Here is a 15,504-nt window from a genome sequence, read left to right on the forward strand (position 1 = left end):
ACACATTAGCAACAGGCTTACCCTGACAGTTGTTCTGTTTCCAAAGTCAAAATGTTAATTTTTTTCTCCAATATTTCCATCAGTTTTCTTATTTGTCACACTCTAACCAACAGGGACCAGCCATAATTTATTTTCGCAAAAAATGAGAGGCAGGGAATCCATCTTACCTGAAAGCCAAATCTCATTACTTTGGAGAATTGTCATGGCGCAGCATTGAGGCTCTTATTTTTATCACTGAAATTCAGTCAGGGAGGCATCGAGGGGTTTTGTTGGGTAAACACAGCAGCAGAGATATCAGGATCAGACTGGAAAAGGTGCTTCAGTTAGAGATGGCATGAGCCGAGTCTGAGAGAATCAGTTATAAAGGTATAGGTTATAAAACTGTGTTTTGCAGATTAATTGGCCTTTAAACACACATCATAAATGTAAATCCTCATTTGAACAAATGAATTACTTAAATACAGTGCTGAACGAATTTATTAGACCACCACCCAAAGTAAGGTTTATGCCACAGCTGCCCTAAATTAACAGCATTGGTAATTACCAAAATCATTTCTTATGTTTTTGCAATGGTTAATACACCAATATGTAGAAGCTCTTTAACCCAAACGATATTTTTAATGCTAAAATATAATTGTTATTGTAATCCACAAATTTTCAAATTGACTGATTTACAAAAAAAATGAAAAAATAGTAAAGCACATTGATATTTCTTGATTGATATGTCAAATTATAGTTATTTACTTGCATTCCTGAACAGAAAAATTTGTTTTAGTGGTTGAATGTTATGCTTGATTCATTTCTGACTTCTCAGAGAAGCCCAGTGAGCCGGCTCAAATTTGGGTATAAAAAGGTGAGTTCAGTTTGAAATTCCTCATTCCTGTTCAAAATGGTCAAACGTGGAGAGCTGACTGAAAATGAAAGAGTCTGCATTAAAGCACTTCATGATGCTGGATGGTCTCTAAGACAAATATGACAGGTTGTCCAATAAATTTGTTAAGCACTGTATATAATACACACTCACAGTCACTTTATTCGGTATATTTGGTTTTGTTACATCTTTACGTTCTTTATTTGGATTTTATCGTAAATTAAGTTGTTTATTTCTATTGGGTTTTGTATTTCATTCATTTTGCAACACAAATAGATCAATTTTTACCTGTGACAAAAAAATCTTTCCACAGCAGTGTATAAAAAGATGTAGCTCATCTGCTTTGAGGTTTGACATATTGTACATTCAAAGATGCCATTCTTGGTTGTAATAAACAGATATTTGACTTATTGTTACCTTTCTATCAGTTTGAACCACTCTCATAGACGGCATTGGGAAAGGGCAAAGGCTTTGGAAAAAAAACTCGGAGGGTGAATGGATGAACGTCCTGTCTGTCACATCTTTACGGGCCAATCAGAGCAACAAAACAATTGACGTAGACGCAACCGAGGAGTAAACTCCTTAGAGAACTGCATAAGGCAAACCATGGCGACTGTAGACATGTCATTACACGACTTTTATCATTTTTGAAAAGAAAACAACTCAATGCTGTTCTTGGTTCTTCTTTTAACAAAAAAATTTCATCAAGTTTTGATTAAACTGTCACTTAGCAGCACCCATGCTCATGTCCTCCGCCATATCTGCACCGGTCTCTAGTTGCTGCTTGCCTTTGTGACGACGCCACCACGCTGAAAGTACTGCCTCTTACTACTGATTGGTCCTGTCACTTTCTAACTGGGCCCAAACGGTTCAGGTTGGAGCTTTGCAAGATCGATTCACCAGTGAGAAACACTGAAACTGGAGTATCCTTCTGCTTTGCAAGGTTACAGCTCCTGCAGTCACATGTTTGATGTGTCCTTGGGCAAGACATTTAATCCCAGTATGCACCCACTGCTACATCGGTGGTGTGTAAATGTGCATGGATGCGTACATGGAATTTGCTAACTCCGTAGCAACCTCTGCCATCAGTGTGTGGAGTGGATAGAGTGAATGGGTATGAATGGGTAGGTGTGACCTGTGGTGTAAAAGCATTTTGAGTAGTCAGATGACTAGAAATGCGCAATTCAAGTTTAAGTCCAATTACCATTTAATCTTGAGCCGGTGTGTCCACAGAATTGGTTAAAAAAACCCAGGGAACTTTCTCTCCCCTCTTTTGTTCCATTTGTGCCTTTTTTTCCACATTTTTTGCCTGTTTTTGCCACTTTTAAACAATAAGTGCCCCTTTTTACACATTATGCCAAGTATTTTTCCCTCTGTTTAATTTTCTGTCATCCTGATGTTTGCCCATTTCATGGCATATCTATGAAGCCGAGATTACTTTCCAAGTGGTTTAGCTAATGTGCCCTTCCCACTTATTAACATTACCTAATTCTGTTTTAAGAAAAGTGGTTTCCAGCTTGAAAACGGCCATATTGTACTATAGCATAAATAGATAATATGTATATATTTTTTTGCTTTGAAAAGAGTGATTATGATTCAGGTTAAATATAAAATATAGTTATCAACTATTTATTAACTAAATATATATAACCTTGCAATGGGCCATGATTTTGCCGACCTCTGTGGGCCCCCGTCTGGCTGGGTCCCTGTAAGCCCTCCCCATATCCCCCCTTATGGGTGGCCTTGATCCCGAGTGTCCTGTAGATTCTGTTAGTTTAAGCTCTCATCTATAAATCAGCAAACATCCCGTCTCACAGTATCTGCCGTTCCTGATCTTTTTGTCAGTGTTCACACAACACTGATTGTAACATCCTTTTTATTCTTTCACTGTTACATTTGGATCTTTCCCCTGAAGAATACTTAAACTAAATCCTCGATTTTATTTTCTCTTCCTCACAAAAAGACACTCACCAGCTCTAAATTACTCCCTCTACACTCTCCCTGTTTATCTCTTTGTTACTCTTCTTAAATAATAAATATGTTTTCCGCAGTTGTGTTGTGAAAGCTAAGTGTTCACTATGTCAACATTTCACATCTCTTCTTTCGTGTTTATAATAAAGCAGTAATGTCTGACAGATCACAACCTCGTCTGTGCGTGTAAGCTTGAAAGGATCTGACTTGAATCTGTTTTATTGCAGGTTGCCTTGTATATCTGGGACAACGGCAACGGCCCACATCTCACTGCTGTCTCTGAGCTGTGCACCGAGCCAGAGGACTCCCCTCAGACCAGCCACTGTGCCACCACGCTGAGTGGCAAGCCTCCACTGTGTGTGAGTATCTGCTCTGTCTGCAGATCCGTGCGACTGTATTAGGCTTTCAGGAAACAAAACTAAACAACACAAAACCAAGGTGTTCCCTGTGATGTTTGGCCTTGCAGCAGACAAAACAACTTTGATTGTCACTGCCTTTAAAGCTCCTGTGAGAATTTTTTTTCTGGTTATGAAACAGATTAAATTTACTGCTGATATCACTTTATGACCCATGAGGGCAAGAGAGAATATCAGCAACAAGACTGACTATTTCCATGTAGTTATTATTAACGCCTGAAACCACAAGGGCAGGGTGTCACACTGTGTCCTAACAGCATGCTAACATCAGATATCACTTTGCATCACGCTGCTTCAGACGCTCGCTGTCTACACTGCATGCATTAAATATCTAATTCTCTGCCCTGTGAATTTCAGTTTTTTCCCCTGCAAACAGTAGGACATCTAGCCCTTTTATTAGCGAAACAGAGAAATGGAAATGTGGTCGGACCCAGTGCCAGAATGAAGTGGCTTAGCAGGCAGGAAAATTTTATATTGTAATACAGTACGTTTCAGCGAGTTTGCACAGCTGCAGTGTACAGCTGCTTCTCTGATTTAATTTGATGCTACTTCCTGCTTCTTTGGCTCGACATGGACCTAAAACAAGCAAGTAACAAGTTAAAACACACCTTTAAACAGTTGGTTAAGCTGCTATTATATAAAACACTGCAGTGCTGGGCTAAAAACAAACAAAGATACACCAATACAGCATGCACTGTGTTGCAAGTTAATGCATGAGTGGCTGACATTTGCTAAGTTACCTGGCTGCTGGTAATGCTAGAATAAAGCATGCTGATGACTAGACTCAGACTGAGCTGCGGTCTGACACTTATGGTGGGATCAGTTATGCCTCATGTGTGCATTACAACACATCCTATGCATTTAAACTGGCGATGACAGGGCTGCAAAAATCCTCTCCTTGGCAGAAATGTTACCAGTGACTATACTGATACCGTTTTATCGCCCACCACTTACTCATTATAGTTGGGGAAAGGCACATCAGACAGAAATTCCTGCTGCCATTACGATGATGTAAGATAATGTCCAACAGTTTACAAAGAAAAAAATCCCCCAAAGTTTGGAAACCTGCTCGGGGCTCTGCTCTCACTGTGGGAGTTGCAACCAAAATATCAAACATGCCAGAAATCCATCCAACTCGATGGGGGAGGCTGGTCGGGCCGTGGTCTGCTGCTATATCTTCCTGTACACTGCCCAGCTAACAACACACAACCAGGTAGACAGTCAGCCTGACTTCCAAGTGAGTCATGCAACTCAAAGTTTGTGACTGAATCAGCTGAAAATCACACAGTCTATGCCCACCTTAAAAAAGACTGGCCTGAAATGATGAGGTTTATCCGTCCTTTTAGCGCCATGACCAGCACCATGCCACACAGGCGAAACAGCCTGAAAAAAGGCCTTCAGGAAATGAATTTAAAGTTCCAGTTTGATACTCCATCGCATATCTGAAACTAGCCAATCAACAGCCTGCTGTATGAGTGATAGGCCCTGCAGTGGGATTATTCATATTAGTATCCAAATGCTAAACTATAAGGAAATTAAAACTGCTAAATGCTATTTGACCTTTCAAAACCATGTTTTGTTTAAATGATGTTTATGAGAACTTGATCACAAGTTGGGGGAAATTTTAGAGGACTGTGGGCTTTATTACAATCCATGGTGCATGCATCTCTGCACAACTAAATTAGACTTATTTTGTCACCAGCGTCACATGCTGATGATGATCTCCAGCACAAGATTCATCCAGCAGTAGATGCACTTTATTGTTTTGGCTAATCATATTTTGATAGCTAAATGCTTTTATCTCACCTGGACTGAAAAAAAATTGAAATCCACATGCACATTGATGTTGACCACAGCTGATGACTTACCATCCCTGTGTTTTATCCTCTTTATCTCCTTTGTGAGTCACCTTAAACTCAAGCTTAAAGGATTTTTTTTAACAAGAGTAAAAACATTTTTCATCCCACATACTTTTGGAGGAGTTTAAAGTAAAGCTCAAGGATATGTGTTGCATGTGAATACAGCGGCTGTGTTGCTCCTTTGTTGTCAAGTCAGCTTTATTTATATAGCACTATTTCGTAGGACAGGCATAGACTCTGTGCTTCAGGCATGGATCCTACATGACAAACATCTATAAGAGAAGGAGTTAATACAAACACTTTATCCAACCACTTAATGTTCTGATTTTTTCTTCTTTTCTTATGTATGTAATGTAATAAAAGAAGGAAGAGGAAACAGATGTTTAACAAAAAAGGCATTTGATAAGATGGAAAAAAAGAGTCATAGGAAAATGACAAAGCATTAATCAGGTGATATGATTACAAAAACTTGTTAAGTAAAAAAATTCTTTGGGGAGGTTATGAAACTCAACATGAGAAGATGTTACGTGTATTAAACTTAACATAAGAACATGTATGGAGGTTTTATATGAATACATTTACATGACAAGAACTTCAAAGAAAGGATTGAAACACATGTGAAGGATCCATTACATTGATTTAGAGAATATATCAATATGGGAGTTTATATATTTTTAAAAAACATAAGAAGTGCCTCACTTAAAAACCCAAAGAATGAAGTATTGAAAAAAAAACATAGTTAGTAAGTCAAGTTTATTTTAAAAATGTATAATAATAATAATAATAATAATAATAATAAAAATACAGTTGGCTTAAGTGCTAGGCACACTTGTATGGCTCAAAACACACAAGCTTTCAAGGGTCTGAGCAGTAGTGTATGTTAGCGTTACTTTCAAAATTAACTAGTGAGATTACTGCGCTACATACAAAGAAGGGTAACTTCTCATGTTAATGTGTTAAAATGAAAAGACATGTTACTTTGCATTACCAGAAATGAAAACTCCTTTAACTATGCCCACTAGTTCCACACGTCAGTTGTAAAGACGACATATACAGTGCTTAACAAATTTATTAGACCACCTGTCATATTTGTCTCAGAGACCATCCAGCATCATGAAGTGCTTTAATGCGGACTCTTTCGTTTTCTGTGAGCTCTCCACATTTGACCATTTTGAACAGGAATGAGGAATTTCAAACTGAATTTTACCTTTTTATACCCAAATTTGAGCCGGTTCACTGGGCTTCTCTGTGAAGTCAGAAATGAATCAAGCATAACATTCAACCACTAAAACTCATTTTTCTGTTCAGGAATGCAAGTAAATAACTATAATTTGACATATTAATCAAGAAATATTAATGTGCTTTACTATTTTTTCAGTTTTTTTGCAAATCAGTACATTTGAAAACTCACGGATAACAATAATGATTATATTTTAGCATTAAAATATCATTTGGGTTAAAGAGCTTCTACATATTGGTGTATTAACCATTGCATAAACATAAGAAATGATTTTGGTAATTACCAATGCTGTTAATTTAGGGCAGCTGTGGCATAAACCTTACTTTGGGTGGTGGTCTAATAAGTTTGTTAAGCATTGTATATATGACTGTATGTCTGCTAGTGGTGTTGAAATTATAGTTTCCATGATGCATTGTGGTGCAGAAGTGGGCAATTCTGCAGTGATGCAGAATCAGTACAGACAGACACTGCTTGTGTATTTTCTACCTGCAGCTAGACTAACTAACCTCCAAACTTGGCTGCTTTCAATGCATTTCAACAACAGTCTGGTTTCAATGGCACAGCTTGTCCATTCTCTGTGGTAGTAATAGTCAATCCTGTGTTAAGACTTTGCTGGCGCATCAACCTGCAAAAATACTCTTGAGAGAGATATGGGGTGAGTCTGGAAGAATGCAAGAAAAAGAGGATGGCAAAAAGACATGTTTTATTGAGAATGGACGGACTATGTTTGTTATGTTCACTGCCCCTACCAACAGTTTAAACCCAGCATGTCTCGCGTGTTTGAGTCTCAAAACATGGATCTTTGGATCATACAATGACACAGAAAATAAGCGAACTAAGAGCCCAGTATAATCATTCAGCATCCAAACACAGTGAAACACTTCCTTACAACGTGCCAACAATGTTTCCATAAAGTTCCCTTAGTTTTGAGTCAATATAAAAAACCTTTTAATGAGTGAATAAATATTGTGACAGGAGGCTGCCTGTCACGATATCAGCTCAGATTTAAAATGCTAACAGAACGATCTGATGTTTATTTTTCCCTCTTAATTAGACATGTGAGAGTGAGTAAAGCAGCTGATTAAGCCGTTTGGTTACAATGTGTGACACTGTTTATTAAAATGTTTAAGAAAACAAGTTAACCTATGCATCAGTTAAAAAGGGGGAGACATGACTAAACCTTTGTTTCTTTCAAATATTAAGCTGGTTTCAATATGCATTTTTCAAAATCTGTTAATATTATTTATGCAACTTTTTACTTAAAATAAGAGAAGAATATTATTTTAATTTTTTATTGTAAAAAAATTTAATATTGTTTTGTCAAATTCTATAAAAAGAAAAGATTTATTTAGTAGAGAAATTTGTATTGACATAGGGAGTTTATGTTGTTTAGACTGCTTCCCTCCATAATTAAAAGTAGCCATGTGCACTAATACAGAAAAAGCATGATGCATTGGATGAATCATGCACCATAATACCAAACCAGATTGAATTGTTGGCCTGATAATTGTGATCAAATCAAAACATCAGACCAGTCAAGATGCACAGCGCTGATGTCTGCCTTTAAATATGTGGACTCTACCTTCTTTGCCCAGCCTAGTATACTGCCCATAAACTGTAACTCTACAGCCTTATAACATGATAACAGATAACCTTTTACAGTTCTTTGATATTTTCACAACATTACAAAGAAGTAGGAAAGCCATGCAGTATTACGCACAGGCTGTGTAAACTATAAACAGGCCGTGAAAAGCTGCATGCATCACTGAAACAAGCAGTAAAGCAGGAGCTTTTGGCTAAAATATTCTAGGCTGTCATCCAAAGCCTTAGCATCATGGGATTAATTCCACATTGCAATCGTGTCCTCTCTGCCATTTTAACAGCTTAATCCCAAAAACAAACACATTACAGTTGCTAGGGAGTTTTCTTTTTTGTAGTGACCAATGGTAGAGTGAAATGGGACAGAGGGGTTTTACAGTAGTGAATTACTTATACTTACTACTATAAAAACTAATGATGTATTACTTGAACTTCAAAATTAATGCAGTAGTTACAACAAAAAATAATCTGAATACTCTGACTACTCTGCAGATGGGATGTTTACAGGATAAGCATTTATCTACAAATAGGAGAAGAACTTTTAAGACAAGGAGGTTTTACATACATTATGAGACAACGAGGAATTACAATTGTAATGACAGTCTGACATTAATGACTTAGAATTAGAATTTATTCTAGGTAGAATGAAGAGAGCTTTACTTTGTTATTTTTGTTGTAACAGTAAAGGAGAGGAATAATCCAACTCAGATGAAGGGTAGCTGATGCCGCGCTGTAGTATTAATTCATTGAATGATCTCCCTTCTCTTGTATTTGAGTAAAGGCTTTATTACACAATGAGTATCGATCTTCAGTAAATGATCCCATATGTCATCTCATATTTACTAGGTAATACAGAAAGGAGATGTTACTGCAGGTTTAATGTGCAGAGCAAAAAATATCCAGGAGGTGGGCAGCTTCTCAGAATAGTCCTGCAAGAAATAATTGGTGGTTTCTGAAGGCTGAACTGGAGCTGTGTTTATCTGAGTGGGAGAAAAAGCATCATGAAAAGTCAAAGTAAGGAGAGCTGCTGTCTAGTTTGTGTTTATTGCTTTTTTTTTTCTTTCTGGAGAGCATGTTCCTGACTGTACACCATAGATTTATCGAATGAACAGAAGCTCTGATACATGATACATGATACTACAGTTTGTGACCAGAACAAAAGGTCAGACAACCTTTAGCCAGAAGTTCTTGACCTGATGTGCACCAAGAAACCATCAATAATGCTAAAGAAAAGTGAAACTTTGGCCTGGATGTTTATGTGACTTGATTTGTTGCTAGCAGGCAGAGTGAGCTGAATTTTGGATGCCAGAGCTGCAGCTGAATGTGAACCAATTCAGATTTTTCCTCTCTCCCTTCTTAGATTTGACACAAAAACCCAATCTGATGTTTTAATTTGTGTTTTAAATTATATTCTGCATGTTCATGCTGTTTATCTTCATACATGGAGCCTAAGCAGTCCAATTGATATTCATGTGGTTTCCTTCTCATTAGAAATCCATGTCCCCATAAAACTGGATTAATTTGATCAGAAAACAGGACAAACAGTGGAGTAGCCAGTGGAGAAGCATGAAGGTCACAGTTTAATAAGTATTCAGGGAGAAGTTCCCATTCACACAAAACAAGAGAGGACGTATCGTAATCGACCAGAGTGAGAAAGACTCGCTCCACAAATTGCCCACTGGGCCACTGCAGCCCTCAGCCACAGAGTCAACAAAGAGTGGAGAGCCTCGAGGGGCAGATTGAAGGAGGTGAAGGAGACAATTTACTAACCAAAACATGTCCACTAGCAGTCGACTTATTGTGTTGTTCCTCCGTCTGTGTTGGACATTTCAGGACAGTGGCTTCAATTTCTGTGGCACTAGTTGTACTTTTTTACATTAAAAACAGACAAAAACAGACTAGTAGGTAAATTTAGGCTGAATCTGTATCAAAAAAAGACTGATCATGTTTATAGCTGCTATCAGAAGATTAAGTAGTGCCTGAACAATTAATTTAATTAATAACGAACTGTGTCGTCTGCACTGCTTTTTCCAGATTCTCAAATATGCAACAAATGATTGGTCTTTGAATTCAAAATTTTATTTGACTGACGTCTCTTTGACTCCTGGGATTTTGTCTTTAAATTATTTAAGTGACTATGATTAATAAATGCTAAATAGTGTTGATTAGAGGGCTTCCTGAACTCAAAAATGGCTCTGCATGAGATGCTATTTGAATGGGATCTATGCAGTCATAGAAAAGACAAGAAAAAACACCCAAGGCAGTCTCTTTAAACATTTAAATTGTCTGCTTTCAACAAGGTTGTGTCCGAAAGGTCTACTCTATCATACAGTGAAAATAAAAGCGATTTAAATGTTTAAAGAAAGTGCCTTGAAATTTTTAGCTGTCTTTCTGTGACTGGATTTAGTAGTTTTATTATAAAGATGTACAAAAACAACTGAAAACACAATGTTTTCATGTTAAAGTGGTTGCTTGTAGGTAATAAACTAGTAAGAGTCATTGCTGAAATCAGCATGTTGACTTTTACAGTTTTGTCAGGTTTTAGGTCATGACATAGCTTGTGATGGTAGAAATTAAGCCATACTGTGTTGCAAAGTCATGCTCAATTAAGCTAACCTAAAACACCAGATAGACTGTTTAATATACTCATTGCTTAGATATATTTCACATTTATCTGAGAAAGCTCCCATACAAAGCATTTGGAAAGGGCAGGACTTATCAGAAATTCTCAGAAGGTGATTGGATAAACATCCTGTCTGTCGTATTCATTATAGGCCAAGCAGTGCGATAAGACAATATTAAGGAGTAGACATGGGCGGCACCAGTGCTAACCTGAGCTTGGCAGACAAGCACTGCTGCAGGTTACGAATGTTGCTTGTTGTTGGATAAAATGATACCGAAGCCAGTCAGTAAAAGTACAGAAACATCAAGTTTTCAGTGTTGCTCTGTGCTCTTGTTTTTAATAAAGACATGTTGAATGATAAAATGATAAAACTGCTGCTATGCTATGGCTACATCCAAGCTTTTTGCTACACAGGTCGCAGACATTGCTATCAGCTTCCAGTACAACTAGGCCCTGCCTGTAGCTACTGCTTTGTTGTCCTCAAATGATGCTGATTGATCAGGTCCGTTCTCAGACCGGGCACAATCGTTTCAGACTGGAGTTTTGTAAGATGGATGTGCCAGATGAGAGAAATGGCTAATCTGTCTGCTTTGCACAGTTACAACCAAGCTCCTTTTAGCCCTCAGCCCAACAGTTACATCAGATTTTTTGTGACTACTATGTAATGGTATCAAAATCTGACTGTACAATAGTACCTCAGTAACAAGCATATGGTACAGTATTTATTATCAAAAAAACCCAACAACAATACATAAAAACTTGGGCAAAAATGGTGGAACTAGCATTTATTAAACAAGTGCCTCAGGTTTGTATCAGGCTTAAAAATATATTCGTATACTTTGGCTCCAGCGTGTTTACTAACCTGCTAAAACCTTCATTGTCTATCCATCTATCTTCTTCTGCTTATCTGGGGCCGGGTCGCAGTGGTAGCACGTTGAGCAAGTCAACTTCAACCTCTTTTTCCCCAGCAACACTTACCATCTCCTGCTGGGGGCATCCCGAGGCGCTCCCAGACCAGACAGGATATATAATCTCTCCAGCGCACTCTGGGTCGTCCCCAAGGTCTTCTCCCAGCTGGGCATGCCCGGAAAACTTCCAAAAGGCGGCACCCAGGAGGCATCCTGATCAGATCCTGGAACCACCATAACTGGCTCCTTTCGATGCGAAGGAGCAGCGGCTCTACTCTTAGTTCCCTGTGGATGTCTAAACTCCTCACCCGATCTCTAAGGCTGAGCTCAGCTGGCGTCCGGAGAAAACTCATTTTGGCCACTTATATCCACAATCTCATTCTTTCGGTCCTTACGCAGGGTTCAGGACTATAGGAGAAGGTTGGGAGGAAGACTGTCTGGTCAATTGAAAGCTTTGCCTTCCGGCTTAGCTCCCTCTTCACCACTACGGACCAGCACAACACCTGCAGAACTGCTGACACTGCACCAATCTGCCTGTCAATCTCGCGCCCCCTTTTACCCTCACTTGTCAACAAGACCCCAAGATACTCGAGCTCCTTTACCTGAGGCAGGGGTGACTGTGGAATAATGATTGTGATTGTACACTTTAGGCTAACTTCACTGTCTTCAACACTCTCAAAGCATCATTAAAGGGGACATATTATGCAAAAATCACTTTTCCAGGCTTTTCTAACAAAAATATGTGCCCCTGGCCTGTCCACAATCCCCTCAAGTACCAGAAAAATCCCCCCCCCCCACCTTTCAGTAAATGTGTGCTGAAACAAGCTGTTCTCAGATTTTACACTTGTGACCTCACATGGGGAGTAAGCACCCCAGGTTTGGTTGGCCCTCCCTGCTTGGAGGGAAGTTCCGCCCTCATCTCCTGATCTTCCCCACAGCCACCAGCTGAGATGCTGGATAGCTTAGCGGGTAACCCTGCTGGCTTTGGTCTGGGAGATTGATGGTTCTAATCCCAGTTGGGTCTTAAATTTTGGATGAAAGTGTCTGTAACATTGCAACATCAGGAGAGCCACATCCATTTCCTGAGAGGGGTGTGGTCAGGGGGGGAGTCAGACAGCTAATTACCATTTAAAGCCACAGACGCAGAAACGGCTCGTTCTGAAAAGGGTTGTGGACAGTGGACAGACACAGTTTCAGACTTATTTAGACATGTATTATTTTGGATAAACAACACGTTTTGGACATCCAGACATCAAGTGATTGCAGTATGTATGTCTGTATCATGGCTTAATAACACGTCTTCAGTGACAATCTGGTATCAGAGCTCGCATGTGCACCAATTATGCAAACAACAGCCCATACATCATTTGTGTGGCTCTCTTACTGTGGCTTGCCTGCAGTGTTAATTTTGGCAGCTATTTTTAATTTTAGTCTTAGTTTTAGTCTTTAAATGAAATGACAAAGCATGAAGGGTTACCACTCAATAACTGAATGCCCAAATTAGTTGTAAATACCTCTTATTGCACTGTTTAAATGGGGTTATGGTTTTTGTTCTGTGGTAGCATAAAGCAGCTCAACAGCCGATGTTTCCTGCAGTGATTTTCAGAGTCCAGCATGAATAAGAGTGACGATTTGACAGAATTTCACCAGATGACTAGAAGTATGAATCCATATAACAGATTTTGTTGCTGGCAATAAATGCACAATAAACCAAGTCAAATTGGCTAAAAAGTGTGACATATTCAAACAGTTATAGAAAATAAATTAGAAATGGTGGCTCATAAGGTAGAGCACCAAGTTTAGTTTGATTGTTTACATTTACAGCTTTTTGGGTTTTTGTGAAGTCCAGGTGCGATCGTGGAACCAGAGGGTTCAACTTTACCTCTCTTCATGCCTAAAAATGTGTTTGGAAAAAATGGTTTGTGCAGCAGCTGATGACATTTTAATGTAGCATCCATCTTTAATGCTTTCCGTCTGTTGTTGATTCTTAGAATTTTTTTTTTTCCTGTTTTGGCAAAAGCCTCTTAAAATTTGTACTTTATATTAAAACAGGACTCAGATTGATGAATTAAGCAAAGTTGAACTGCCCTTATTTCATCTATAAATTTTGAAAGAGGCAACTTTTAGAAAATTAGATTTTCAAGGTATCCAACCTTAAAAAGAAAAACACTTTCAAAACACATGAATATGCCTTACTAAAGGTGCATGAGAGCCCACAAGAGAGATAGAGAAAAGGAAGGTGTTTTTATCGCTGGTGATGGAATTGAAATTTCCTGATCAAGTAGTTTACTTCCTGTAGTTTGTAGAAGACTCCTCTTATACAAAATTAAGCTGTGTCCAAATTCAGGGGGAGCAGCCAAAGGAACCAGGTTATAAAGTCTATCTAGATCACTCAGGTCAAGTTGAAATGAGAGGATGTTGACAGAGAATTTCCTGTTTTTACCACCAGCTGTTCAAAAACTAATCACTGCTCCTGTCATCTAGCATCCTTGACAGCTGCACCAGAGCTAACTAGTGGTGATGTACAATTTTTTACTGACGTTGGTCGGACTGTGAACGAAACCACATCAAACAGAGAGATGCATCAAAGAAGCAGAAGCAGATCAAGGGACTGTGACTATTTTGGTCATTATCAGCTTTGCCTTTTGGTTGTCTCTGGTAAACTTCCTGCAGTATTCAAATGCCTGCTGGATTAGCACTCTGACTGGTGGTATTAGCCTTCGGCTTGGTCCTGAAGGAAATCAGGTTAGGATCCAAGGCACAGTAACAGAATGTGGCTCATGATGTCATGTGGGGAGTTAGCTCCACCCCCAGGTTCTGTTGGCCCTCCCTGCTTGGAAGAAAGTTCCACCCTCCTCTCTTGATCCTCCTTATAGCTGGCATCTGAGGGGAGGATCAGGAGAGCCACATCCATTTCCTGAGAGAAGCGGAATCAGGAGCAGAGTAAGACAGCTCATTAACATGTAAGGCCACAGACACAGAAACAGCTCATTCTGAGCAGGGCTGAAACAGAGGGGTTTGTAGACATGCAAAAATCCAATACTGAAGGGTTTTTCAGCAACAAACTTTACAGGCATGTTTTGGGGACCTCTGAGACCAATATAAACCTGGAGGGAGTAAAATATTTGACCTTTAAAATACATGGGACATTGGCGTAATAGTGGGAAAATATGGGGGAGATTTAACAGTGTTAAAAATTTGATACCGAATACTAATTTCAGCAGCATTTTGAATGGGAAAAATTTTGCCATGCCATTGTGTTGTGGTCAGTGTGTCCTTTAAACGCAGTCCCTGGATTGGGACACCGCTTTAGTGCTTATAGACAAGTAGATAAATACACAGACTGGCACGTAAGCCTTCAAATCATTCAGCAGTAAGTGTGTAGAATCAGTTAGATCAGTCTTTAGAGTTTTGGGAATAGTTTCTTTTATTACTTTTTCATGCATTTGATTGAGGGTCATGATGTGACATGAATTTTACAGAGACATCAAATACTGCATTTACAAATAACCTACTTAGCCTTTATTTTCTTTATCTCTCCTAGTCACTCTAGTGTTCTGTGTTAAATTCTGAGGAGTTTTCACATGAGTCCTGCGTTTTCAAATAAGCTGCAGAGCTATCATCAGCTGTCTTTAATTTTATACAGAAGCCAAAGACAACCAGAGGGCAAAATGACTCAGCCCATTAATAGAAATATTCAATTCTAATTTGCCTTTGGAGGTAACAACTCTCACTGATCACTTTGACACTGAATGTCGCCTGAAAAACTCAATTTTAACCGTTCTGCTGCATGTAATATGGATTTTGTTGTAATTAAATGTGATTTATGCTGTTTATTCCTGCAAGCATTTCCCTGATTTATGTCTCCTTTTTTATTCATCAAAGGGGGAGCCTGTAAATAAAGAAGATCTATTTGTTGCTGTGAAAACGTGTAGGAAGTTTCACAGTGAAAGAGGTGAGTCACACACCCACAGAATCAAACAGAGATGCTCAGTCTCTCTTAAAAAGGCATGTTCT

At 38.8% G+C, this 15,504-nt stretch overlaps 1 protein-coding gene across 1 annotated transcript in view; it reads left to right on the forward strand.

Moving 5' to 3' along the window:
* Positions 1 to 15,504, forward strand: part of b3glcta (beta 3-glucosyltransferase a) — a 134,211-nt gene that overhangs the window by 83,139 nt on the left and 35,568 nt on the right. Inside the window, exons 9-10 of the mRNA XM_041812761.1 lie at positions 3,070 to 3,201; positions 15,373 to 15,442. Coding sequence (XP_041668695.1) covers positions 3,070 to 3,201; positions 15,373 to 15,442 — 202 coding nt within the window. The remainder of the gene's footprint in view (positions 1 to 3,069; positions 3,202 to 15,372; positions 15,443 to 15,504) is intronic.

This window comes from Cheilinus undulatus, linkage group 2 (genome assembly GCF_018320785.1).
Source record: "Cheilinus undulatus linkage group 2, ASM1832078v1, whole genome shotgun sequence".
NCBI classification, from domain to species: Eukaryota; Metazoa; Chordata; class Actinopteri; order Labriformes; family Labridae; genus Cheilinus; species Cheilinus undulatus.